At 41.3% G+C, this 24,342-nt stretch overlaps 2 protein-coding genes across 2 annotated transcripts; one reads left to right on the top strand and one right to left on the bottom strand.

Moving 5' to 3' along the window:
* Positions 1 to 204: 204 nt before the first annotated feature.
* On the bottom strand, positions 205 to 8,734 carry LOC139728487 (uncharacterized). The gene is made up of 5 exons (XM_071639426.1): positions 8,597 to 8,734; positions 3,812 to 3,958; positions 1,452 to 2,279; positions 680 to 1,067; positions 205 to 317 (listed from the first exon to the last, which is right to left on the bottom strand). Exons 1-5 carry the CDS (start codon positions 8,657 to 8,659, stop codon positions 205 to 207), a joined length of 1,539 nt encoding a protein of 512 aa, XP_071495527.1. The 5' UTR covers positions 8,660 to 8,734.
* A 63-nt stretch (positions 8,735 to 8,797) lies between these two features.
* LOC139728489 (lysine-specific histone demethylase 1A-like) lies at positions 8,798 to 24,342 on the top strand. Its single transcript, XM_071639427.1, has 14 exons — positions 8,798 to 9,275; positions 10,644 to 10,782; positions 11,232 to 11,365; positions 11,969 to 12,047; positions 12,530 to 12,639; positions 13,449 to 13,715; positions 14,132 to 14,277; positions 15,237 to 15,327; positions 16,131 to 16,265; positions 17,272 to 17,345; positions 20,289 to 20,533; positions 21,789 to 21,976; positions 22,769 to 23,011; positions 23,481 to 24,342. The coding sequence occupies exons 1-14, from the start codon at positions 8,946 to 8,948 to the stop codon at positions 23,784 to 23,786; spliced, it is 2,487 nt and encodes an 828-aa protein (XP_071495528.1). The 5' UTR covers positions 8,798 to 8,945; the 3' UTR covers positions 23,787 to 24,342.

Raw genomic sequence — 24,342 nt, 5'->3', positions numbered from 1 at the left:
TCTCTCTAAATTATTCGTTACCTGTCTAAAACGCTGGCAAGATAAAAAAAAAACTATGGTGATAACCAGGAAGTGACGAGACAAATATACCGCGCAGCAAAAAGCTGCCGACATTTTCCTAAGCCTTCCTACTGCAGTAGGTGAACTTCTCCTGGCATTGTGACGACGCGACCGGGCGAGCGTGGATGCCATGCAGTAGTCGGCTCACTCGGCGTAGTCCGGCGAGCTCTTCAGGCTGATCTTTTCGTGCGGTCTCGGGTACAGCGTCCCCGTGCCGATGATCGTACGGTCTTTGCTCACGATGAAGACCTCCTCACCTACCACGACGAATCGAGGGTACGACATCAGAGAAAGAACACAAGGACAAAACACAAACAAACAAACAAACAGAGATTAGAAATAGAGAATAGACCCGATAGACTTATAGCGTATTTTATTATGTAGGCCTAAAAACTTGAAAATGCCTTACAACATCACGAGCGCCAAGTATTGGACATTAAATACATGAATTTCTTTCAAGCATTAAAATAATTATTGTCCATGAAAACGCATCTTCATTTCTTCGATGGAAATTTCTGAGACTTGTTTTGTGGTGGCTTGCTTTTAGGTAATTCATTTATTCTATGACTTTAATCATGGAAACTTCAAGAATATTGACTTTGTCAGCTCGTCAGCTCACCAGCTCTGATTACGCCTTCGTTGTCGTCCACCAACGTCATGTCGTCTTCGTCCGCGTTGGGGAGTTCCCCGCCGACGACCTTGGCGTGGTCTTGGCCCATGGCGGTCATCGCCTTGTCTCTCTGACTGTCCTTCGCCTTGTCGCAGGCGGTGCCGCTCTCGCCGCTGTCGGTCGCGTTGCCGTCCGTCGGGCTTCCCTCGACGGTGTCGGGGTCAAAGTCGACGTCGCTGGACACCTGCTTGTGGATGTACTCGGCCATGGGCAGGTCCTTGTTCACCTTGGAGAAGTACTGGAGGGCGATGGGCGTGCCGCACACGTAGGCGGAGCGGTCGGCGGTGGAGACAGTGGCTAGGAGTGACTCGCAGCCCAGTTGCTCCAGTCTGTCCAACTTTAGAAGAAATGATTTCTAAAAATTAAAAATCTTTGCGCTAAACGAACATATTTCACAGTCGAAACGAACAAAACAATCATGACTCTGAAAGATGATACTTTGATTTCGGTCAACAATCTAAGCTTTTGTATGTCGTACTGTTTGTTTGTTTGTTTGGTTGATTGTTTGTTTTGTTTTGGTTTTTTTTTTAGCCTTGAGATCCTAATCTGACCATTTTGGAACGACAAGTATCTATCAGAATCCTGTCACATTTTAAGGTTTTGGTTGTGGAATCAAGGAGCTCCTACCCAAATGAAATTATGTAAAGTAGCGAGATATTTTTGGAAACGCAGGCAACAAAAGCTTTTGTTATAACCTCAGAGAACGCTCAGCTGAACTCACACTGATCTGTATTTGCTCCACCACTCGCCGGATTTCGTGATGTCGCATTTCCGGAGACTCCTTGGTGGGTGCCATCTTCATGGACTGGTACATGGTGAAGGATGGTGGGGATGTCCGCTGCTGCGGGTGTACAGGATGGGCGTTGCCCGGTAGCATTCTAGCCCCACGGGGCGTCGGGAAGAACCCTCGGATCGGCGTCGGATGGAAGGCGATCTCTTCGTCCTGCCCGGACGCCCCGGCCGCGGACATCAACGGCGACACGGCTTGAGCCGTAGAAGACATGTGGCTGGATCGAGGCGTTGGGTGTGACCCTTGGTGGGTTGTAGCCGGCGGGGACTGCATTTCGGCCATGCCGATGTCCGCGGCGGAACCATTTCCGCTTCCAGGGTAACCCGCAACGGGTTGAGTCTGCTGGAACGGCGGAACCGCGCGGTTGGGCATGCGCGGCGAGGAATGGGGTGGAGGTGGGGCCGTTGGTGTCATCTGCTGGCTCGCTGGTGCCGACTGCGTCAGCGCCATGGGATTCACCTGCATGGAGCCCCCCTCGTCTTCGGTGCCGTCCGCACAGTGGTTGGTTCCATCGCCAAGCGCCCCGCTGTGGTGGGCTTGCTGCGACTGTGCGAGCGCCTGGTGATGCTGCTTGGCCATGTGGGGTAGAAAGAGAACCTGGGTCTGGCGAGGGTTCATGGAGGGGAGCATGTGCGGCATCTTGGCGGACGACATACCCTCACTGAGCTCGCTGGGCGGCACGTTGTCGATGTAGTTCTGCATGCATGCTCGCTGCACTTCCTCCAGCCGGCGTTTTCGGCGCTGATTGCCAATCCAGTTCTGAATAAGTAAAATAAGCCACCGAAGGACAAAAATATCATCAAACATATGTGACACTGCACCTCAAAACAAACAAAAAGTCGCCAGACATGAATTTTTAGTTAAGACCATATTCTGAAAGAGCAGACTGTAAGCTTTAAAATGATATATAACTCAAATCAAATGGACTCTCCTAACCTATCTAAATATTGGAAAGAAAGCACAAACTCAGGAAAAGTGTGAACTGAGAAAAGAGGCTCTGAAGTACAGTGTCTATTCAAGCGCTTAATCTTTACCAAACCGTGCTGGCTGTGCCATGAATGGGACAAAAAACAGGAAGTAAACCACCAGAGTGACTACAATGAAGGGATTATCAGATTAAACTGAAATTTAGCATGCCTCATTAACACATTCTGTCCATAATCAATGCCAACTTTCAAAGCAGTAGCACTATCCTTTTAAAAGTTATTAGAGTTGAAAGTGAAGACTGTAGACAAGGTTTTTCAGAAATGAAAAAGGGATTCTAAAGACACACCTAATCACACTATTCTACCAAAATGTTCGAGATAAACTGCTAAAAAAACACACTTTCCTGCCCGTTTTATGATACCAAATTTTAGCATAATGTAAAAGAAGGCCTGCTCTTTCAGAAAATATGAAAGAGTCAACTTCGGCTAGGTTGACCCATTTCACTTATTTTCAGTCCTCACACAAAATCAGTGTGTGCGACTTTATGTTCGTTTTGAGGTGCACGGTCACATATACAAAATAATATTCATGCAATGTTCAGATTCTTATTCGGAAAAGAAAATATGGAGTGCAAAGTCCCCTCAAGTTGTTTTAAAAAGAAAACTGGAAAACTGCTATAGATGAAAGTCTTTTCCCTAGCACCATGCTTATTAATGGCAGAAAATCGTCGCGAGGAGAGGTTACCAAAAGGCACAACCAAGAACACAGGACGGACTTAAAACATGAGACGGAAATAAATGAATTCTTTACAATAAGTAACAATCATCCACCATGACGAGAATCTCTGTGATTCGCCAGAGTCTGTTTTTGAGCGCTTTTCAACGATGACCGTCCGTCACGATATGCAGCATAAGATACTGCAGTGCTAGGCCAACGAAGTGTAAGCGATTCAATGTGATTTTAGTAGTGGACCATAATAATACTAGTACTTTCGCCCACCCTGTCTTCCACTGTTTTATGCAACTTGATAATTGATAATTTATTCCCTACCCCCACCCCCCCAAAAAAAAGGGTACAGTAATATTCTTGTTTTTTATTATGTTTACAATACGAAAGGCCTACAAACACGATATTTGGAGGGCCTGTATACATTCGAGTATACTCAGAAGACATCATGTTGACATCATTCGTATATCTAAAAATGGGGCTGCACACTCCACACACGCCTTCATTGTAGTGCAAAACATATAGTTATGTTTTCCGAGCTCTGGCAATATAATTATTCTGCTAACGACTGTACTGAAAGTTAACATGCTCCCTCACGGCCGAGGAATACATTGGCATAAATTTTATGGGTGTCTTACCCGCACAACGTCGAACTCCAGTCCCGTTTCCTGGGCGCACTGCTGGATTTTTTCCTGGTACATGAGGCTCTGGCCGACCATGCCTTGCTCGAAGTATTTCATCAGGATTCGCTTCTGTTCCAGTGTAAATGTGTGCCTCATAGGGACCTTGAAAAGAAAAGAAAAACCCAAACAAACAACGAAAGGATTGCTTAGTACATTGATATCAGCCATACCTATTACACATTTCTTCACTTTGAAATTTCTGTCCGCATTCGCAACATAAAAACTCAAAACACCATGCCGAAAGAACGTTAATTGTCCCTCGATGATTTGATGATACAATTATGCACAGCTTTACAAAACACACACACACACACACACACACACACACACACACACACACACACACACACACACACAAGACATACATGAAACCAACTACAATCTGCTTTAGGAATAAACAGGCAAACAAACAACTGAATAATACCAGCAGCATGAAAGTTAGAGTCACAGGGAAAAGAAACTACTAGTATATCAGTTTGACACGTAAATCGAATTTCATTCCCTGTATAGAATTGATAACTGTCAAGCGATGTCTGCATCTCCATGTACATGTAGTTTATACACCCTCCTCCTCCTCCTCAAAACAAACAAACAAACAAACAAAATGATTCTGTTATTACAATAATAATATGTAGACAACAACTTAAACAGTTCTGAAATCGCAAGATTCGGCAATGTTTGCATACGATAGCCCACACTTACGGCAACCACTTTCGTCATCATGTCTTACGGATGCAATGACTCTTATCGATTTGACGTTGGATTTAGATGAAATAAACGGGAAGAAATATAAATGGTGCTCACAAACTGTGCTTTGCTCATTACAGCTCATTTCTGCAAGCTTATATAATACACAGTAACTATTGATGGATAGAGCTGGAGAGGACGTATGATGATGAAGAGAAAAAAGGAACACTTAGAAAAAGAGGAAGAAACAGGATGATGAAGAATAGATGAAGGAAAAATAGATGTAGACGAATACAGACAAAAGAAAAGAAAGAGAAGAGAAGATGACGATGACGCGGAAGAAAACATATGAGAGTTACACTAATCAAACCACTTTGAAAACACTGTCGTCACGAAATATCTCAGGAACAACAACAACAACAATTAAAGCGTATGAGCAAGGTCAAGAGATTCATTTGGAAAACTTATATGTGAAACTTAAGTGCGGAAAACTTATGTGAAACTTCATTATTGAAAAGCTGATCACTGCAGCCTACATGCTCTTCCTATAGCTCACACAAATATATCAGAATAAGGCGATTAAAAAAAAAACTTGGTGAAATCAGATCGTTTTTCACAATTTGAGGGCACTGCTGTTTTTCAGGAGTGCTCTCCGAATCCTTTATTATTATTTTTCTCTGCCATCATTTAACGTACAAACACTAATGTGTTGTACACAGACCTTGATTATCGTTCTGTTTTTGTAGAACTCTCTTTGCAAATATTTGTGTATTCAGCGAGGTTGGGGGTTCAGCGGGGGGGGGGGGTATCATCTTACAAAAACGCGTACAACTGAAAGGAAAAACTAGATGCATGATGTTGACAAAGATTTGAACAATGTTAGAAATAATTTCGGTTGACCATTGGCTTTATTGTTGGCAATACCTTAATCACTGGTACTGTCGTTGTTGCTGTTGTTAAAGTTATATATGACGTTATTAGTCAGACTGATTGTACGCCAAAATCGCTGCTATAATGCCATCCAACGTGGTACATTATATTCAAATTGGTTATATAACAAAGTAGAATCAGATGAACAGCAGAGCAATAGAAGGACCGGACATATTATTAAGACAAGCGAGATATGGAATCTATGGAATTTTCACCCGTTTTTACCAAATAAGCAAAATTATAAGCACGCAAAATATTGGAAAAAGCGTTAATGACATTGTCATCACCGCACAGTTACTGTCTCACGGACCTGTATAAAAAAATGATTAAATTTAGCGAAGCTTCACAATTTCATAACTTCCTTGATTTTCATCAGATTTTGATCAAATCGTCACCGTTTGAGCAAATCTTGTAAGATTTTACTCTTTCTTCTTAGACTAACTTTTGCTTGTTCTGGACTTTTGGAGAATATTACAAAGGAAATATAAGCCAATGGTTATGGCACTTTTTAGCAAATGTTTTCTCGAAACAGCGATTATGGGACACTATCTAGATGCAAATGAAATGACGCTAGACGTGATTGGGTCATTCCCTTAAAAGTCCCCAGTTCGCTGGCACACAACTCCATGTTATAGGGCCTACATTTCCATTTAAATGTACTATCTATCACTTGCAGATGAAACAAAAACCCAGCTTTAGTGCTTCGAAACAGTTCTAGAAACAACCAAAGTAAGAAAGTTAATCAGTATGATCAATAAGTATAGTGAAATATATTCAATAGTTATAATAAAATTGTTTCTGGAGTAAACCCCCTATACAGTTATGGTTTATTGAGAAAAATAGTGATATCTCCTAATATTTTATGTTTGAGATGTTTGTATGGCAGGACGTTACAACTGACATACACGTATATATATGCATCAATGTGATAACTCGAACAGTTTTTAAATCACTGCTCCCAAAGATAAACAATTTGAGAAAGGGGGAAACTTCATTCAGGATTGATTGTAGGCCTACGTATCAATATTGTTCACTTCCTGACAAAAATTTCGAACCATATATGATAGAGTGCAATGACTAGGATCTTATTGATAATTATAATCTATAAATAACGCATAAAAGTGATTATCGCTTCTTGTCTAATGCCATGATTTTTCTAGCTTGTGCCCGATTCTAATGAAAGTTCATGAAACTTTCACTATTTTTTTTGTAAAATTTACTCTGTTTAATTGTGTAAAGTCAACATAATAACATGGGGATGAGCTTCTCATTAAAATCTGAAAAAAAAACCACATTATTAATAGGGCATAAAATCACCATAAAAATCTGGACGGCATCCATACAGTTTGGATATTGCTTTAATGCAATTGCATTTATTGAATACTTTAGGCCTATACACCAGGGCCCTGTTTCATAAAGCTGTTCGTAAAGTTACGAACAACTTACGAGCAACTGGTGATCAGTTCTGATGTACTATACATATCAGAATTTCCATAATTCAGCACAAGAACTGATCACCAGTTGCTCGTAAGTTGTTCGTAACTTTACGAACAGCTTTATGAAACACCCTCCAGGTCTACAATTCATATGAATATTATAATTATGATCCCTCTACTCACCGATCGGTCTCTCTCCCTTTCTCTCTATACAATTTATTAGGATATATATATAGGGCATACTGTGGAACTGTGGGATGACCTACCATTAGAAGTCAGGAAATCCCCAAATGTAGCAGTACTCTTTAAATCACGACTCAAAACACATCTTTTTATTTTACTGTCTATCATCATCAGGTACATCAGAAGCTTTTACAGCACAGAAGAATTATGTCTATAGGTTTTGCACTTTATAAATTGATATATCGATATTATTATATTTTTGTGGGCCTATGATTTGATTCTATATGCACGGGTACAGTGAGTGTAAGGAAGCCATCTCTGAGGTATTTCGACCATGTTTACTGATAGTTGCACTAATCCTCCGCGTTAGTCGTTAAACTTTCCTACATCTCTACAGCCGCGCTTCTAATGACGTGCCCACATAATGATCTAGTTTTGTCCGATTTAATTTCGATGAATGACGCACGACTTCTAGTCTACGGAAGTATATAGCATAATCATTATCATAAATATCGAATTTGATATAGCCTCACTGTCCAATATCATCATCAGCAGCAGTAACAGTATGCCGAAATAGCGGAAAATGATGTGTTGTCTTTAATTTGGTCTATCATGATGATTTTTACTCATCTTTTTCTGTTTTGCTGCGAACATCTGCATGCGGGAAAAAAAAAAACACATCTGAACAAAAACCAAAAAAGATAGGTAACATCTATTAACAACAAACAAACATTGCACACGCATAAACCACACACAAAAACATACATAAATTAAGAACAAAACCTCTCCTAGAAACTATAACTAATTTTCTTGAAAATATTTAAAACTCTCATTCTGACAGAATTCAGACAAAGTTCGTTGCGGAACAAAATTCCAAGTGAGCAACGCACATCTACTCTGATCATTGGGTATTATAATGTGCATGCTTAATGCGCAATAGTACTACTGTAACACTACATTGTTCCCTTCTAAATTCGAACAACGGAAATGAATAAATTTCTACTTATTCATTAATTTGTACATTTGTTCACACATAAATCATGATTACACTGAATTTCTATAAAAAAAAATTGTTGCCCATTAGAACAGAAATTCCTTAGACGTGCGCAAGTTGGCAACGTATTATGATAATGATTTGGACTGTGATTAAATATGACTGAAGATCACCTTTGTCGTCTATCACCGCAAGCAAAATCTCAACGAACACCCAAAGAGGAAATGTCAAATGAAAGCCATACGAGTCATTTCGAAAACTCTCCAAAACATTTTCTCAAAGAAGAAATATCAAACATATCATGAGGGAAAGTATTCGAGCTTAGGGTTGTTATTTGAACGTTGTTTTCAGAAAGAAAGGCTCAGTCTACACCCTGCGTTCCACCTGAGTTGCTCACGTAGCGCTAGCGCAGGACATCACACGCACGCACCATGTCCGGATCTCAATCACACAGACTTGTATTCACCCGCTCAGACAGTGACAAAAATTTATGTCAAAATTTCTCCTTACCCGCATCACGCGTGATGACAAGGACTGGTAGGCGTTAGGTGGAATATTTCCTGGTGAAATCATTTCAGCTGATGATGTTGTTTCTGTGGTCTATCGAGCTTGTTTGATCATAGGAAATATGACTGACAAATCAGCGAGATCACACGATCATGGCGATCAAATCTAATTAAATTTAGTCATTACCCACAATGCATCACTTGATTGATTTCACCTTCGACCTGTAAAACTACACACAAAGACTAGCGAGCTGTGTGTGTTCGTGAAAAGAGAGTCGGACCAAGTTTATTTACGTCGGTATCTTACTGGCTAATTCCATTGTTCCTGAGTTTTAGGAATAATACTTGTCAGAATGGAGAAGAAAGAGAAGGATTCTAGCGGCAGCACAAATAACAGCGGAGATGAAGGCGCGAAGAAGAGGGACAGAAATAGCCCGTCTCAAGCGCACCAGGGTACTTCGAGCAGTCAAACCTCCGCCTCGGCCACTGGCGTGGAGACCCCATCTGTAACACCCGCGGCCACCTCAACATCCATACACTCGTCAAGCTCCACCAGTTCTGGAAAACATCATCCCACACCAGTTTACAGCATTATGCCGACGACATCGCACCACAGCAAGGGGCAAGCATCTAATGGAAATGACGAGCCCCTTAGAAGGACGAGTAGGAGGAAGAGACCTCGGGTAATTTCACTAGATTTAGATCTGTTGGTTTACAAATGGTTTAAATTCATCAGGGTCAACGAGTTCATAGAAGAATGCCTGGCCGATACGACGATAGCGATGTGGATCAGTTTTGGTTGAGATGGTGCTTCAGGTTTCCAATGTTTTTTTTATGATGATTTTTTGAGATAATAAGAAATCTTTTACGAAGTATGACCGAGCATAATTCTAAGAGGAATTCAAAGGTTATTTGATGTAAATTGGTTTTGAAATGGCTGAGATATCTGAAAGTAAACAAAGCAATGCGGCAAAAAAAAGTCCCAAACTGTTTATTTTCCTTTACTTGTTACGTGTTGAAATAATCCCCAAACTGCAGCAATCCTTGCTGTGTGTCAACAAGGGTGCAGAGGTGCCATAATCGTAACCCTTGAATGAAGGAAATGAGGATTAATGTATCAGTACTCCTTGTACAAAAGTTGTACCAGGTACATCAGTTATGTCTCCGCACTCCCTCGATTAAATCTCTGCACAAGTATCCTGGATAGGGTAGTCAGTTTCTATTTACTGTAAAAGTGGATGTTTTCGCGCGATTAATTTTTCGCGCTTGGCCGGGTAAGAAGAGTTTTGCATGTTTTTAATTCCGCGGAATCAAGAGGTCAAACACAGGAACATGTGACAAGCAGAAATATTTGTGTGCTTTTATTTTCGCATAGTCTCTGTTTGCGTGAAATGCGAAAAAATTTCAACACCACGAAAATTTCCACTTTTACAGTGTTTGTTTCTTATTTTTATTTTGTATTTATTTATTTTTGGGGGGTCAGAAGGTGGGGGGGGGGGGGGAGCGTGGTTTTACTTCAAATGGCAATCGATGCATGAGAGGGGCTTGCACCATAAAAATCAGAGTTCTGGATATGTCTGTATATTTAGATGACAAAGAGGAGACAGTCATTTGCCTCTCTTATCTTCCACTGTGTGTAGAAATCAACCCCATGCAATTTTGTAACTTAGAGACACTTATATTTTTCTTCTTAATTCTTCTTAAAACTCACCTGTTTAATCAGCTGTAATATATATATATATTTTTTTTTTTTTTTTTTTTTCTGGAGGCGCACACAGTTATCAATTATTGTACCATTGTATCACATGTATTTTTCTTTTCTTTTCTTTCTTCTTCTTTTGTTATTGTTAACGTTAATTTTGTTAATGTTATTGTGTTTTCTGGTCTATTTGTATGAGTAGCAAAGTGCGCTTAGAAACGTCAGTATGAAGCGCCATATAAATGCAATTATTATTATTATTATTATTGTTATATGCACACGTAATGTAGTATAGAAATTTCAAGAATGCTGCATTAATGTTCATGCACGTTAACTTGGTTGCACTGTGCAGGTGGAATACCGCGAGATGGATGAGAAGCTGGCGAACCTATCAGAAGATGAATACTTCTCTGAGGAGGAGAGACAGTCCAAGAGAACGGCGAGAATTCCAGAGGAGGAGGAGCCAGAGGAAGAGCTGTCCGAACCTAAAGGTACCTACTTGTGCCCAGTGTGTTCCCTTGGTGTTGTGTTTGGCTGTCAACCAGCGTGATTGGACAGAATCTCCACTCACACTTGAAAACAAAACATTTTCAGCAAGACTTTGCCTTTCAGATATAAAGAGCATATACCCAGTTTGAGATTGGTAGCAACACCATGATTGTTTTTATTAATTCTGTGTGTAATTGAATGTTAATGATGTATGAAAACATTGTCCAGTGATAAAAACTTCTTGGCAAGACACATTTCACACTGATACAGTGATAATGTACAATATGGAAGTGTTCAACATGAGTTCTGCATGATACATGTACTTTAGTTCTTTTCTGTAATAAAGAGGTGTCAATGTCTTTGTTTTCTATTGTTATTGTTATTATTATTATTATTATTATTATTTTTTTTTTTTATTTAAAAAAAAAAAAAAAAAAAATTGTAATCATAGGTCTTGAGGGAGCAGCCTTCTCTGCCCGTCTCCCACATGACAAGATGACCTCCCAGGAGGCAGCCTGCTTCCCGGACATCATCCAGAGCCCGACGCAGACCCAGAAGCTATTCCTCTACATCAGAAACCGAATTGTATGCACCTAAGATTGTTATCTAGTGCATCATGCACTAAGCGATATAGTAAAGTACAAGTATGCCAAGATTTTAAAATGAAGTGCAGAGAAAATACGTTCAACCTACGGTGTGAGTTTGAAAACCTATGATGTGTCTGTTAAGCATCTCCCTGACCAAAAGTTTTTGGATGGAAGCATGTAAAAGTATTGATAATGATTGTGTTGTATTGCCAAGATTGTTGCATGATTTGTGAATAGATGCACACATGCATGTATATCAGGGAGTAGAAAAACATACTTACATTCTTCTACTGTATACTTTTTACCCCAAAGACTATTTTTGTTAATTGCTTTATTCATTTCATCCTCTGATGGCAAAGAAACAAGTACTTGTGCAATATTACTTACAGAGACTATGCTGCTCATCTTTCTTTTTTCTGATAGACTTTGTTTGTAATATACATTAATAAAGTATCATTTGCAATGAGATGACATATCTTGAAGTAAAAAAAAAAAAAAAAATCAGTAATTGAATAGAATAATGGAATGATATCTTATGTAATGTGAGTACTACCCAGGGTCCTTGATATTGTGAAGTGACAGTCTTTTGTTTTTCATGCAGCTCCAATTGTGGCTCGAAAACCCAAAGGTCCAATTAACTTGTGAGAATGCCTTGCCTCAGATCGAAGCACCATACAACAGTAAGTGCATGAGAATGTTTTAAATGTTGTTGGTTTTTTTTTCTTGTGTGTAATCATGGTTGTGTCATTGGATGTAAAATGTATTGTTTTAAGACTGGCAGCAGCTCACAAACACAAACAAGTGTGTTGCCCATACAACAGTGTATGATGAACATGAAATACTTGTGTGAGAAGTGTTTTGAGATTGGTATGGAAAGTTTTGGAAGTGTCTGAATTCAGTTTTCAGTTTGATAATAATTGACTTTACATCCTATAAATTCATGAAAGATATTAAAAAGATTTGCACAGTCACAGTTACAATTTATAGTCTTATGCAGTCTGAGAAGACTTTTAGTGCGGGATGTGCGATAACTTGTTGATATAATTTTGGATGTGCACATTACTGTTATGCAACAGACTCTTCCCCCAAGAAATTGCTATGGTGAAGAGGACAATGGTCATATATCTACTCCTCCATGTCTTGCTTTCTTTCTTGACACCAGGTGATGTGCAGTTGATAGTCAGAGTGCATGCATACCTGGAGCGGCACGGCTACATCAACTTTGGTGTGTACAAGAGAATTCAGCCCCCTCCCCAGAGGTCCTCATTCAAGGTGAGGTTTATTTTAGCTATGCTAAATCCGGAGGGGGCATTTTCCTCCTCCCTCGGGATCCGCGACGAAATCTGGCGCGCGCCGACACCCATTTCGTAATCTACAAGATTGTGTCCTAAGATTTGTGAAATTATAAATTTCTCATTTTACTTGGTTGATTATGCAAATTAATCCCATGATCTTATGTTAGCCTGTTAAACACTAATTAAAAGCATTGAGAGTCTACCTTTTTGGTCCGTATGTCTGTTTTAACATATTCAACAATGTACATTTAAAAACTTCCGAAAGTCGTTTCAATTCCTATGTATTTTATTGTTTTTGGAATTTTTTATGTATTTCTGTGTTTTTCAACTTGTGTTTTTTTTCTTTGTTTTTTCATTAAAAATTATCAGTGACCACTTTTCTACCGTAATTAGCATAAAATTAATCAGTTAAAGTGACACTGCCCCATAAAGGTTTTTCATAATCATACTGATATTTAGTGCGGCATGCCATGCCCAGAGATGCCAACTGTTATTGGTTTTTTTAAGGCCATTATTCTGGACTGTTTTCGGCCAAAAATACTGCAGGTGTGAGAGAAAATACTGTTTTTCTCAAATTATATTAAGTAGTAAATACATGTGCTACAATTGTCTATTGCAGAAAAAGGTAGAAGTACTGTTTTTCCACCAAAAATATGCCCTTTCAGCCCTAGGAATATTGCAATGCGATTTTCTATGTTAGCTTCCATTTATGCCATACAGTAGGAGAGCAATCTACATGGTTTTACCATTATGTTCTCGATTATCTATCATGGTTTCTCTATGCAGGTCATTATTGTAGGGGCAGGGATCGCTGGGTTGACCGCCGGCCGGCAGTTGCAAACGTTCGGCATCGACGTCACCCTGCTGGAGGCACGCGACCGGGTGGGTGGCCGCGTCACCACCTACCGCAAGAACAACTACGTGGCCGACCTCGGCGCGATGGTGGTGACCGGACTCGGGGGCAACCCGATGACCATCGTCAGCAAGCAGGTCAATATGGAGCTGGCCAAGGTCAAGCAGAAGTGTCCGCTGTTTGAGAGTGGAGGGCAGACAGTGAGTTGCAATGTCTCAGAGAATTTTTTTTGGGTAAAATATTTGTAACCCTCCTTTTATGATGCAATAAAAACAAAATGGGGGGCAAATATTTTCAAAATTAATTGTGTCGAATGTCTTGTTACGTTTTTACCGTCAGCATTGTAGTTTGCTGAAAATTTAAGGCTGCTACTTTGCCTCCACTTTAATCGAGTTTATCTCTGGTGAGGAAGATTTAAAAGTAAACGCCCCAGAGTCTTAGGGAGAATGGTAACTACTTTACATACATTTACATTGTACATGCAGTAATTAGGACTGTCAATGTAGAGCCTAGCATTGTTGCTGTAGGACCTACATCTTTGAGGGCTAGGGGGAGGGGAGGAAGAGAGTTTTGAATGTCAGGGAAATAACAGACATTTTTCTCTCCTGTCCCTCAGCAAATTCCCAAGGACAAGGATGAGATGGTGGAGCGAGAATTCAACCGTCTCCTGGAGGCCACCTCCTACCTGTCCCACCAGCTGGACTTCAACTACCTGAACGGCAAGCCAGTCTCCCTGGGGGAGGCCCTGGAGCTGGTCATCAAGTAAGTGTGTCCTTCTAGGCAGACTGTGGACTGTTTTATGTTAATGCACTGGGTGTCTCGTGTGCATCGCATTGATTGCTGTATTTGTGATGCACTGAGTACTGTGAAATGATTTTCTTTGCTTATATAGTGTACTTCAACTATAACAAACATGGTTATTACAAAATTCTCATTTCAACCAAGTAAACATTCAGGTCTCAAAATTATCATTTACAGAATATCTGTATATACTTTGCTGCTTTACTGTTCAACTATTATGAAATTTTGATATAACGAGAGAAAACTGCCAGTCCCAAGGACTTCATTAAAATGGGAGTCACTTGTATGCATCTCTTTGTAACACTCCTTGTAACATCAGTAACGTTAGTAATTTTATGTTCCCCATTGACTCTTGTGAGCAGGTTCCATACTTTTCTTTAACCATTTGGTTGACTTGAAATGATTCTCTATATTGTTTTAAATGTGTATCTGCCCAGCTGCTCATGAAAAAGACAGCAAATGTGGAAAGAAAGAAAAGAATGTTAACAGACAGCCAATTAACTATGCAATCTTTTGATATTACTTCTTTTCATCGTTTGAGAAAAGAAAAGGCTTACCACTATTGTGCTTTCTTACTGCTTTGTGTGTATGGTGGTGGAGGAGGAAGAGAAAGGAAGAAGTCAATAGAAGCAACAGAGGTGCTACAGGAGGAGAATCTCGTTATAATGAGGACCTATAAAAATCAAGACAGTTATCTTCTTATATCAGTGGTTTCTCTCATCATAAGGGGGAAAAACCCTAAACAAATGTAAAAAATTAGGACCAGCAAAATTCCCTTGCTATAAGAGGGTTTGGTATATATCAGACCTCTTTGTATTGATGTTCCACTGTACTGTGGCATTTGGTACAGGTTGGTTTTGAATGTGATGTATGCATGTGCAAATAGGTTTCTTAGCATGTTCTCCTTTCTCCTTATCCAGACTGCAGGAGAAACAAGTGAAAGAGAAGAAGGGTGATTACCTGAGAAACATCATCAGTCTCCAGGATGAGATCAAGCAAGTTCAGTCCAGGGTAAGCATAGTTTAGACATTGGACATATGGTACTAGACATTGGACATACGGTACTTTGCCATGGCAGACTCTGACTTGTCCTGTTGTTGACCTGAGTGTCTGTTCACCGTGGGCTAACTTCAAACTTTCACTTATTTCCAGTCATAGATAATGTTGAAATAATTTTCATGTATTGCTACCAACCATATCTTGAACCATGGAGGTGCAGAAAACCTTTCAATTCTATTCATCATTTTAATTGCCGTCATTTTTGTAGCTCTTTTTAGAAATGCTTTATCTTTCAACCATAATCTTAAGTCTTTCTCAATTCATGTTTTTTTCCCCCCCCAGTTTTTACATTTGTTCACTTGCTGTGAGTGCAAAAGAAATTATTCTATGTACACACCATGATAGTTGAGAAACACATATCAGGTACTCATTGGTTAGGGATTTGCACAAAGCTGCAGTGTATCTGACAATTTAACACCAAGCCTGTACACAATTGGATATAGAAAGATTTTTGCGCTTTATCAATAATCATATCTCAGAAAGAAATGATCGCAAGGCAAATATGAATCACTGTCATTTTCAATTATGTTACTTTGCTTATTGAAAAAACAAATTAAAGGCCATGATGTGAGATTCACATACCAGAAAGAAATAATTTTACTGCAATGGTTAAAGGACTTCATCTAAAAGATGTGTTCTAAAAGTGATGTGTTCTGCTAATATTGCTGTATTCACTCAATCCACATGTGTATTTGGGTTTCATTCATCTTTCATTGTATATCACTGGGGGAATTTTTGATTACTTGCCTGCTCAGTTGCTGTCACTGCAAGACAAGATCAAGGAGCTGAACCGGCAGCACAAGAAGGCTAGCGAGAGCAAACAGCAGCGAGACATCACTGCTGAGTTTGTGGTCCGCAGCAAGCTGAGGGACCTCAATGCCGCCTGCAAGGTGAGCTCTGGGTTAAAGGGATGGTATAGTATTGGTGGAGGTGAGGATTGGGCTTTTAACTTTTTGCAAGATACCAAGAAACCACTTATGAAGTAGTACAAAGAGCATACCATTCTAAGAGGAATTCAAAGTTTATTTTTAGAAAATCAGTTTTGGAATGACTTTTTGGAATGGCTTGAAATGAATGTTCATCAAATAAACATTGAATTCCTCTTGGAATTACATGCTCTTTCACATTTCGTAATAGGTTTCTCATTATCTCACCAAGAAATGTTGGAAACCTGAAGTTAGGTCTCAACCAAAACTATATGATCCCTTTGAAACTACATTGTATTGTTGAATAGTCCCCTTATCTGTCTCTGCCTGCGGGGTGGGACATTGCATTTAGTATCCATGCATCATGCCTTTTAATGATTCTGGACCTGGTTTGAATGAACTTTGACCAGACGAAAGTGAATTCCCACAAATCATCCCCAAGGACAATATGCTAGGATTGCTTGATGTTCTACAGCCTTCTTCAAAAGGTTCAGGTACTCGGCGTTGATTTGACTCAGTCAGTTGCGTGTCTGCCTTCCAATCCAATTGACCTGGGTCAATGAACTTGCGAATTCAAGCTGCATTTTTTTGAGGTTTGCATACGCACATTCGGTGCGTGCTTTGCTCTGGCGAGGCACCGGGCAGTTGGAAGCCGAGGATGTAACAAAGGCTTCTATATTGGGAAATCGGCGATTTTCAGCATGCATGTGCATGAGTGGAAATCACTGATCTCATTTGGAGAACAAGATCAGTGGTCGAAATGAGTCGCTTGGAAGAGGTCTGCGCTCTCAGAGTGCTCCTCTAATTCTGGCCTGGAATTCTGGAGCCTTGCGAGTGAAAGAGGACTTATTCATGCTTACTTGATGAAAGATAATAGAATATATCATGAATGGTAGTTTGATTTGTTCCTGAACAGTGGAATTCAAGTCCAGGCATGATTAATTATGATGATTATTTGTGTGCTTTTCAGGAGTACGATGCTGAGAAGGAGAAACAGAGGGAGATTGAGGAGAAAATTCAAGAATTGGAGAACAATCCTCCAAGGTGAGTTTTAACCCGTTTCATACTGAATTCTGAAATACCCATAGACATGCGCAGGCCATCGGGTTCCCGTACAGGGCGGGTTAATTCCTCTGCCATGAAGTGTTGCTGAAGGCATTATTACTCCTAGATGATCGAGTACACATACTTTTAAACTGTCTTTGACTGCCTTAGGGCTCGGTCACACTGCCCAAAAGTTGCGTTGACGCATGAATCACGCAAGAAATTTGGTTGTGCGTGCTTGTCCGTCGAGAATTTTCGCTAATTTACGCGATGAAAATCACCGATGAATTGCCCACGAACTACGGAAAGATCACGCTAAAATCACTAACAAACCACGCACTTTCAGCACATAGGCACGCAAAGGCCCCAAATAGGGTGAATACGTGGTTGTGGGCAACGACTGAGGTCCACGGTAAACCACGCATAATCTGCGCATTATCACTATTACATGAACTGCATATGAATCGCGTATTAGTTGCGCATGAACGCGATAGCGGCAACATTTTCGCAAACGATCACTGATATTTCACGCATATTTCATGCACTGTCCGCATAAGAACGACGCAAACTACGCAAATATTACGTAAAACAGCGCAATACTGCATAAACTTTTTACGCGAAGCCGAGTTTTGAGCCACTGGCCAAGTCCCGAAAGTCGCGTAGATGCATGAACCATGTGAAAAAACTGGAGCCTTACGTGATTCATGCGTGGTTTGCGCATTTCATGAGTTTGTCTGACGTGGAACCTTCGTAATTGTCCGCCAATGTGCGCCAGATTGGCGCTTTACGCGATTCCAAGTTTTGAGCAGCTCAAAACTCTGCTTCGCGTAAAAGTTTACGCAGTATTGCGCTGTTTTACGTAATTTTTGTGTAGTTCTTCAGCGAACAATGCGCAAAATATGCTTGGAATATCAGTGATCGTTCGCGAAAATGTTGCCGCTATCGCGTTCACCAACGACTTTCCCCTGACGATTAGCAGATATATATGACGTATGTTTTGCGCTTATAATACCTACGTATCACTGAAAATCACTGAAAAAAATGGATAAGCGCATGTAATACTTATGAAATATTGATGAATCACTAATGTATTACTAAAGGCCGTGTCACACCATAACGCGGGCTTGTGGCGAGGAGGTAGTTTCCAGCACATAGAAGATTTTCAGCGGGCGAACAAGAATGTTTGCAATTTTCATTCATGCCTTGTCATACCGTACGGGGGAACTTCTGCGGCTTGACTTGCGGGGAAACAAATTTACTCCAAGGAGCTCTCCGCAGTTGGTCCGCACCTGACAGTATCTAGCGCGTAGTTGCCCGGAGGTGCTCACGCAAGTCCGATTTAACCGCAGCCAAGTTTTGAGCATGACCAAAACTTTTTCCGGGTGAGTCGCGGGAATGCCCGTAGAGGTCCACGCAGAACGCCAGTAGGAGACCCTTAGCGGCAGTACTTCCCAGGCAATTCCCACGCAGGTACTTCGCAGTCCCGTATGCAGCCAAGATAATGAAATTCTGTGAGATTTCAGCCATTCCATTAGAGGAATTCCTTCACTAAGTTGTCAGCCCCCACGCGACTGGTACAAAGGTCACACAGTATACTCGCAAGTATAACGCGTCCAGCAAGTAAGACATATGCGCTGACTCGCACAAATCCTTTTCCGCCCTCAGGAATGTCCGGTATGCTAGAAAATCCCTGCATGTAACAAGCCCGAGTAGCTTGCCCGGAAAGGTGTGACAGGGCCTAAACACGGTTGCGGGTAAAAAAATATACGTGCGCACCTCCGGGCGACTACTTTTGAGATACATGCAAGGTACTGTCATGTGCGGATATCTACGGGGACCTCCGGGTAGTCAAAATTGTTCTTTGCAAGTCGCACGCAAGGCCGGTGTGACACGGCCTTAACAACTCGTGTATGTTTGGCACTATATTAAAACGGCCATTTTATCATATCCCGTCAGGCCAATTCCTGCTGCCAAGGGGTGCACATCAAACCCGTGTTTTGCGTGATCTTCCCGTATAGTTCTTGTGCAATTCATCGGCGATTTTCATCGCGTAAATCAGCGAAAATGGTCATATTCTCAACAGACAACCAAATTTCTGACGTGATTCATACGTTTACGCGACTTTTGGGCAGTGTGACCGAGCCTCCATGGAATCGCTTAAAGCGCCGATCCGGCGCACATCGGCGGACAACTACGAAGGTTCCACGTCAGACAAACTCGTGAAATGCGCAAGTCGCGCATTTATCGCGTAAGGCTCGAATTTCTTACGTGATTCATGCGTTTACGCGACTTTTGGGCAGTGTGACCGGGCCCTTACAAGCTTAATACCTGATGGAAAAACAATGGTAAAAGTGATAAAGTGGCAAATTTTGCAAGAGCCAGGATTCGCAAAAGTGAAATGACGGCAAAAGTTCTTGTCAACATTAACCTGTTGAGGATGGGCTGATTTTGCCACGACACACATTTCCCATAGACACCTGCCGGAGTATGCTTGGGACTCGTCCTCGGCAGGTTAAGTATTGAATACCAGTGGCAAATTGCGAAAATTTCATGCCACGAAAAAGGCCATCAGATCCAATTGGTGAAAATGTCATGCCCTAAACACTTCTTTGCTTTACAGTATGCTTTCCTATGAGAATGCCTTGGTGAAATGTATTTTGGCGCAAATATGCACAAAAGGTGCACATTTAAACTGTGTTGAGAGTAAATACAGTTGTACATTGCATCCTGTGTAATAGCACATGCAAATTATGATTCTACCATCAGCAGTGCTGCAAAACTGCAGTTATGTGAACAACATGTAAATGATGTGTAAACGTCTCATCGATAGTGAAGTACAGCATAACCTGTATCTATGTGGACACCATGAAAATGATGTGTAAAAGTCTCATCGACACTGTGTTAAAGTCTCATCTCATTTTGCCACTACCTTGCCCCATCCAGCGATGTGTACCTGTCGTCACGCGACCGCCAAATCCTGGACTGGCACTTTGCCAACTTGGAGTTTGCCAATGCCACGCCCCTCTCCACTCTCTCCCTCAAGCACTGGGACCAGGACGATGACTTTGAGTTCTCCGGCAGCCACCTGACCGTCCGTAACGGCTACTCCTGCGTGCCGGTCGCCCTGTCCGAGGGACTGGACATCAAGCTCAACACGGTCGTCCGACAGATCAAGCACACCTCCACAGGTATGAAAGGATCTGTGCTTGTAGGAGCCTACTTGTTTTGACTGTTTTTGTACCCCTGTCATCACTTCTGGGAAACTATAGGGTATTACGTTATCCTCCAAATACTTGCCCTCGCCGTAGACTGCTGCATTAACTGAAACTAGAAAAGCACTCTGAAAGCGCAGACCTCTGCCAAACATGCAAATCATTTTCACCACTGATCTTGTTCTTCCGTAGAGATATCAGTGATTTCCACCCATATGTACTTATAGCACTGTGTGCTGAAGGTTGCCAGATTTCCCAATATAGAAGCCTTTGTTACGTCATAAACACTCAGCTGCACGGCGCGCCTCACCCCAGCAGAAACTGGAGCATGCACTTTAGTGCGTGCAGGCAAACCTCAAATGCGCGCAGGTAAACCTCAAATACGCGCAGCCTGAACTCCCAAGTTCATTGACCCTACCTGCCAAAATGTCAAAAATCCTTCATAAATTCCCCCAAAATTCTCGGATCACTGCCAAAAGTTAATCGTTTGGTACTTGTGTCATTCTCAACCTTTCCTGCAAGTTTCATCCCAATCTGTTGACTACTTTTTGAGTTATTTTGCACACGGACAAACTAACTAACGAACAAACCAACTGTAATGAAAACATAACCTCCTCCCTTGGCGGAGGTAACAAAGTAGGATTTTGTTTGACGCTAAGAGGAAACTGAGCGAATGGCTGATTGGTAGCTTGGTAAGGAACAGCAATGTGCTCCTGCACAGAAAGGATTGAAAATCTTATGAAGTCTTGCAGAAGATAGTACACATGTATCTCTCTGAGGGTAGGATGTTTCAAACGGGGGGAAAGTGTACTAGTTTGTGACATCAAAATGGCAAATCCTCAAGTATGCATACAAGTACCCCTACATTGGTAGGTTTGTTCAGTGATGTAACACTGACAGAAAAAAAAATACAATTTAATCTTCAGATTTCAGATTGTGATATAATTATGCTTATGTTAGCCACAAAAAAAATGAGGAATACAGTAAGAACATCTTCATCATACCAACCCAGTTTGCTGGTGCAAAGCTTACACATGTGATTTATCCTTTACAGAGTTTGTAAAAGTTATTTGTTTGGTCAGTACACTGTAGCTAAGTTAAGTGTGGTCAAGAATGTAATTCCCCCCCCCCTCCCCCAAGTCAAGATATTTCTATTTTAAAAAGTTCTTGTCACACTTTAATGCAGTGTGTCTCTCTCTCCGTCTTCCCTATACATGTGTGTGACCTTCAGGTGTTGAGGTTGTGACCCAGAGTATCAAGGGTCAGGGAGGCAGCTGTACATTCAAGGCCGATGCTGCCGTGTGCACCCTACCCCTGGGGGTCCTGAAGCAGTCCCCTCCCGTGGTCCAGTTTTCGCCCCATCTTCCAGAGTGGAAGACCAGTGCCATACAGAGGATGGGCTATGGAAACCTGAACAAGGTATTCATTTCTTTTTTTTCCATTTCTTCCCGCAGTGCTTTTGCAATGATGATAATAATAATAATGATATGGCCTTCTTTATCCAGGGTAGCCTCTTCCGTGTTACCACTGCTCTACCAGAGGGCCCTGCCATTATTATTACCCTAGCATTGACAGATACCCATTTATTCACCTGGGTTAAAAGGGACATGGTGGATAAAAACGTCTTGTCCAAGGACGTGAGCACTGGACTGGATTTGAACTCCGGTTATTTGATTGAAAGTCAGGTGTTTAATCCAATATACCTTATTGCACCACCCTTATTGAGTAATATCTTGGTCATCTAACACTTCAAAGGCTACCCTGGGTGAAAAAAACAACCATAGATCTGTTCAAATAATTGAAAAATTAAAGTGCCGGGACTATTGGAATTTTTACATTTATTTGCGATAGCAAGAATTGATATTGTTGACTCTGTAGTAGATTTTGCATTGTGCAAGAACGAGCATGATGTAATAATTATGGGCGACTCTTGTCAAAAGGAAATCCTTAGAACCTGCAGTTTTCTTTCAGTATGTCAGAATTTTGTTGTAGGCAAACAGTACAGTATATAAAGATAATTATGTAGATGAACATTTTTGGACCTGAATTTTTACTTCCCTGTAAAATGAATTTCTTTATATCAAATGGCATTCATTATAGCTGGAGTGCACTGTACGTGATATTAAAACTGCATTCATTATAGCGGGAGTGCACTGTACCTGATATCCAGTGTCAATGTTTCCGATTGTCCATGTGTGTGTGTGTGTTTAGGTGGTGCTGTGCTTTGACAAGGTGTTCTGGGAGTCGGCCATCAACCTGTTCGGCCACGTGGGCAGCACCACGGCCAGCCGGGGGGAGCTCTTCCTCTTCTGGAACCTCTACAAGGCTCCGGTCCTCCTGGCCCTGGTGGCCGGGGAGGCGGCCCAGATCATGGAGAACGTCAGCGACGATGTCATCGTCGGGCGCTGCCTGACAGTGCTCAAGGGGATCTTTGGAAACAACGCTGTTCCACAGGTGGGTCCATTTATTCCTTCTGAAGACTGTGATATTACTAAAGAATGTATTGAAATTAGATTTGAATGATTGATTTGAAACTGGGCACCTTAATTAGAGTCAATATAAGGACTGAGCACTTTGGACTAAACTCTTAATAGATCAGCCATCATACAAAGTCAGAAGTATGACTCTAAAGCATACTCTTATAAGTTGGTTAGATTTTATTTTTTTAAAGCATTCAGTAGTGATTGTGTTTGTGAAAGTCCAAAATCCCTGTGAATTATGTAGTAAATTGTGTGAGGCAGACTTTCATTTTGAATTTATGCTACCAATTTGACATTGAAGCATTGCTTGATTTGGAATCATGCCCAGTAGTCAGTGTTGTATGCATGGGTTAATGTAAATATGATTTTTACCTAAATTAAAGCTTGTCTTGTAATCTATCATGGGAGTCACCTTGTAATATTTTCTTGCCTGTCAAATCCAGCCAAAGGACGCAGTGGTCACTCGCTGGCGAGCCGATCCGTGGTCGCGGGGCTCCTACTCCTACGTGGCCGCCGGTTCATCGGGCAACGACTACGACCTCATGGCAACCCCGGTCACGCCCACTCCCATTGTGCCCGGGGCGCCCCCTCAGGCCAACAACCTGCCACGCCTCTTTTTCGCCGGCGAGCACACCATCAGGAACTACCCTGCCACAGTCCACGGTGCCCTGCTCAGCGGGTTGCGGGAGGCTGGGCGCATCGCTGACCAGTTCCTGGGGTCTCCATACGCACCGCCAGCTAGGAGGTAGTTGCCAAGGACAAGAAGCTCAGTCTCGTCATTCTTTTTGCATTTCCGTATCCACATTTCATGTGTTTGCGAGTCTGTACATAGACAAAAGCTTCGTAACTGTGATTACAAATGTTGTTATCCTTGTTTTGTTTTTTTGTAAACATGTATAAATGACTTTTTCTTGGGGGGGGGGGGGGACATGTGAATTCACATTTTGTATTGGTCTGAAGGGGAAAGCAAACTGCAACAACCACAATGAATCCACCATGTGCTTCACTCCGTGGCTTGATACACTTCCAATTATTGGCTCATCAACCATTTTATAGGAGACTGTTCATGAACAGATGATGTTTTGTTTGTGGCAAGTTGTATGTAAGAAGTTATTGCCCCATTAATATGGTAAACCCTCCAGATATCAACAATCTATTGAAAGTTTTGATTCATTCAACTAAACATATGGTCATATTTTACAGTGCATTTCTCACTGGCTTTGTGAGTGTTGGGTTTCTCACAGATTTGCTGAAAGATACAGAACAAAGAGTAAATTTGACAGAGACTATGCTGTGACAATAATG

This window comes from Diadema antillarum, unplaced genomic scaffold (assembly GCF_040938485.1).
Source record: "Diadema antillarum isolate AM-2024a unplaced genomic scaffold, OU_Dant_1.0 seq00000182_RagTag, whole genome shotgun sequence".
Taxonomy (NCBI): Eukaryota; Metazoa; Echinodermata; class Echinoidea; order Diadematoida; family Diadematidae; genus Diadema; species Diadema antillarum.
Note: the sequence above shows the minus strand (reverse complement) of the source record. Positions and strands in the feature narration are given on the sequence as shown.

Bases quoted from the DNA above. Each gene is read 5' to 3' on its own strand.
- LOC139728487 (XM_071639426.1), bottom strand. From the start codon at position 8,659: ATGATTTCACCAGGAAATATTCCACCTAACGCCTACCAGTCCTTGTCA. The intron at 3,959-8,596 runs GTAAGGAGAAAT...TTTCTTTTCAAG, and splicing joins TGTCATCACGCGTGATGCGG to GTCCCTATGAGGCACACATT. The intron at 318-679 runs GTGAGCTGACGA...TCGTCGTGGTAG, and splicing joins CGAAGGCGTAATCAGAGCTG to GTGAGGAGGTCTTCATCGTG.
- LOC139728489 (XM_071639427.1), top strand. From the start codon at position 8,946: ATGGAGAAGAAAGAGAAGGATTCTAGCGGCAGCACAAATAACAGCGGA. The intron at 12,048-12,529 runs GTAAGTGCATGA...TCTTGACACCAG, and splicing joins GATCGAAGCACCATACAACA to GTGATGTGCAGTTGATAGTC. The intron at 21,977-22,768 runs GTATTCATTTCT...GTGTGTGTTTAG, and splicing joins GCTATGGAAACCTGAACAAG to GTGGTGCTGTGCTTTGACAA.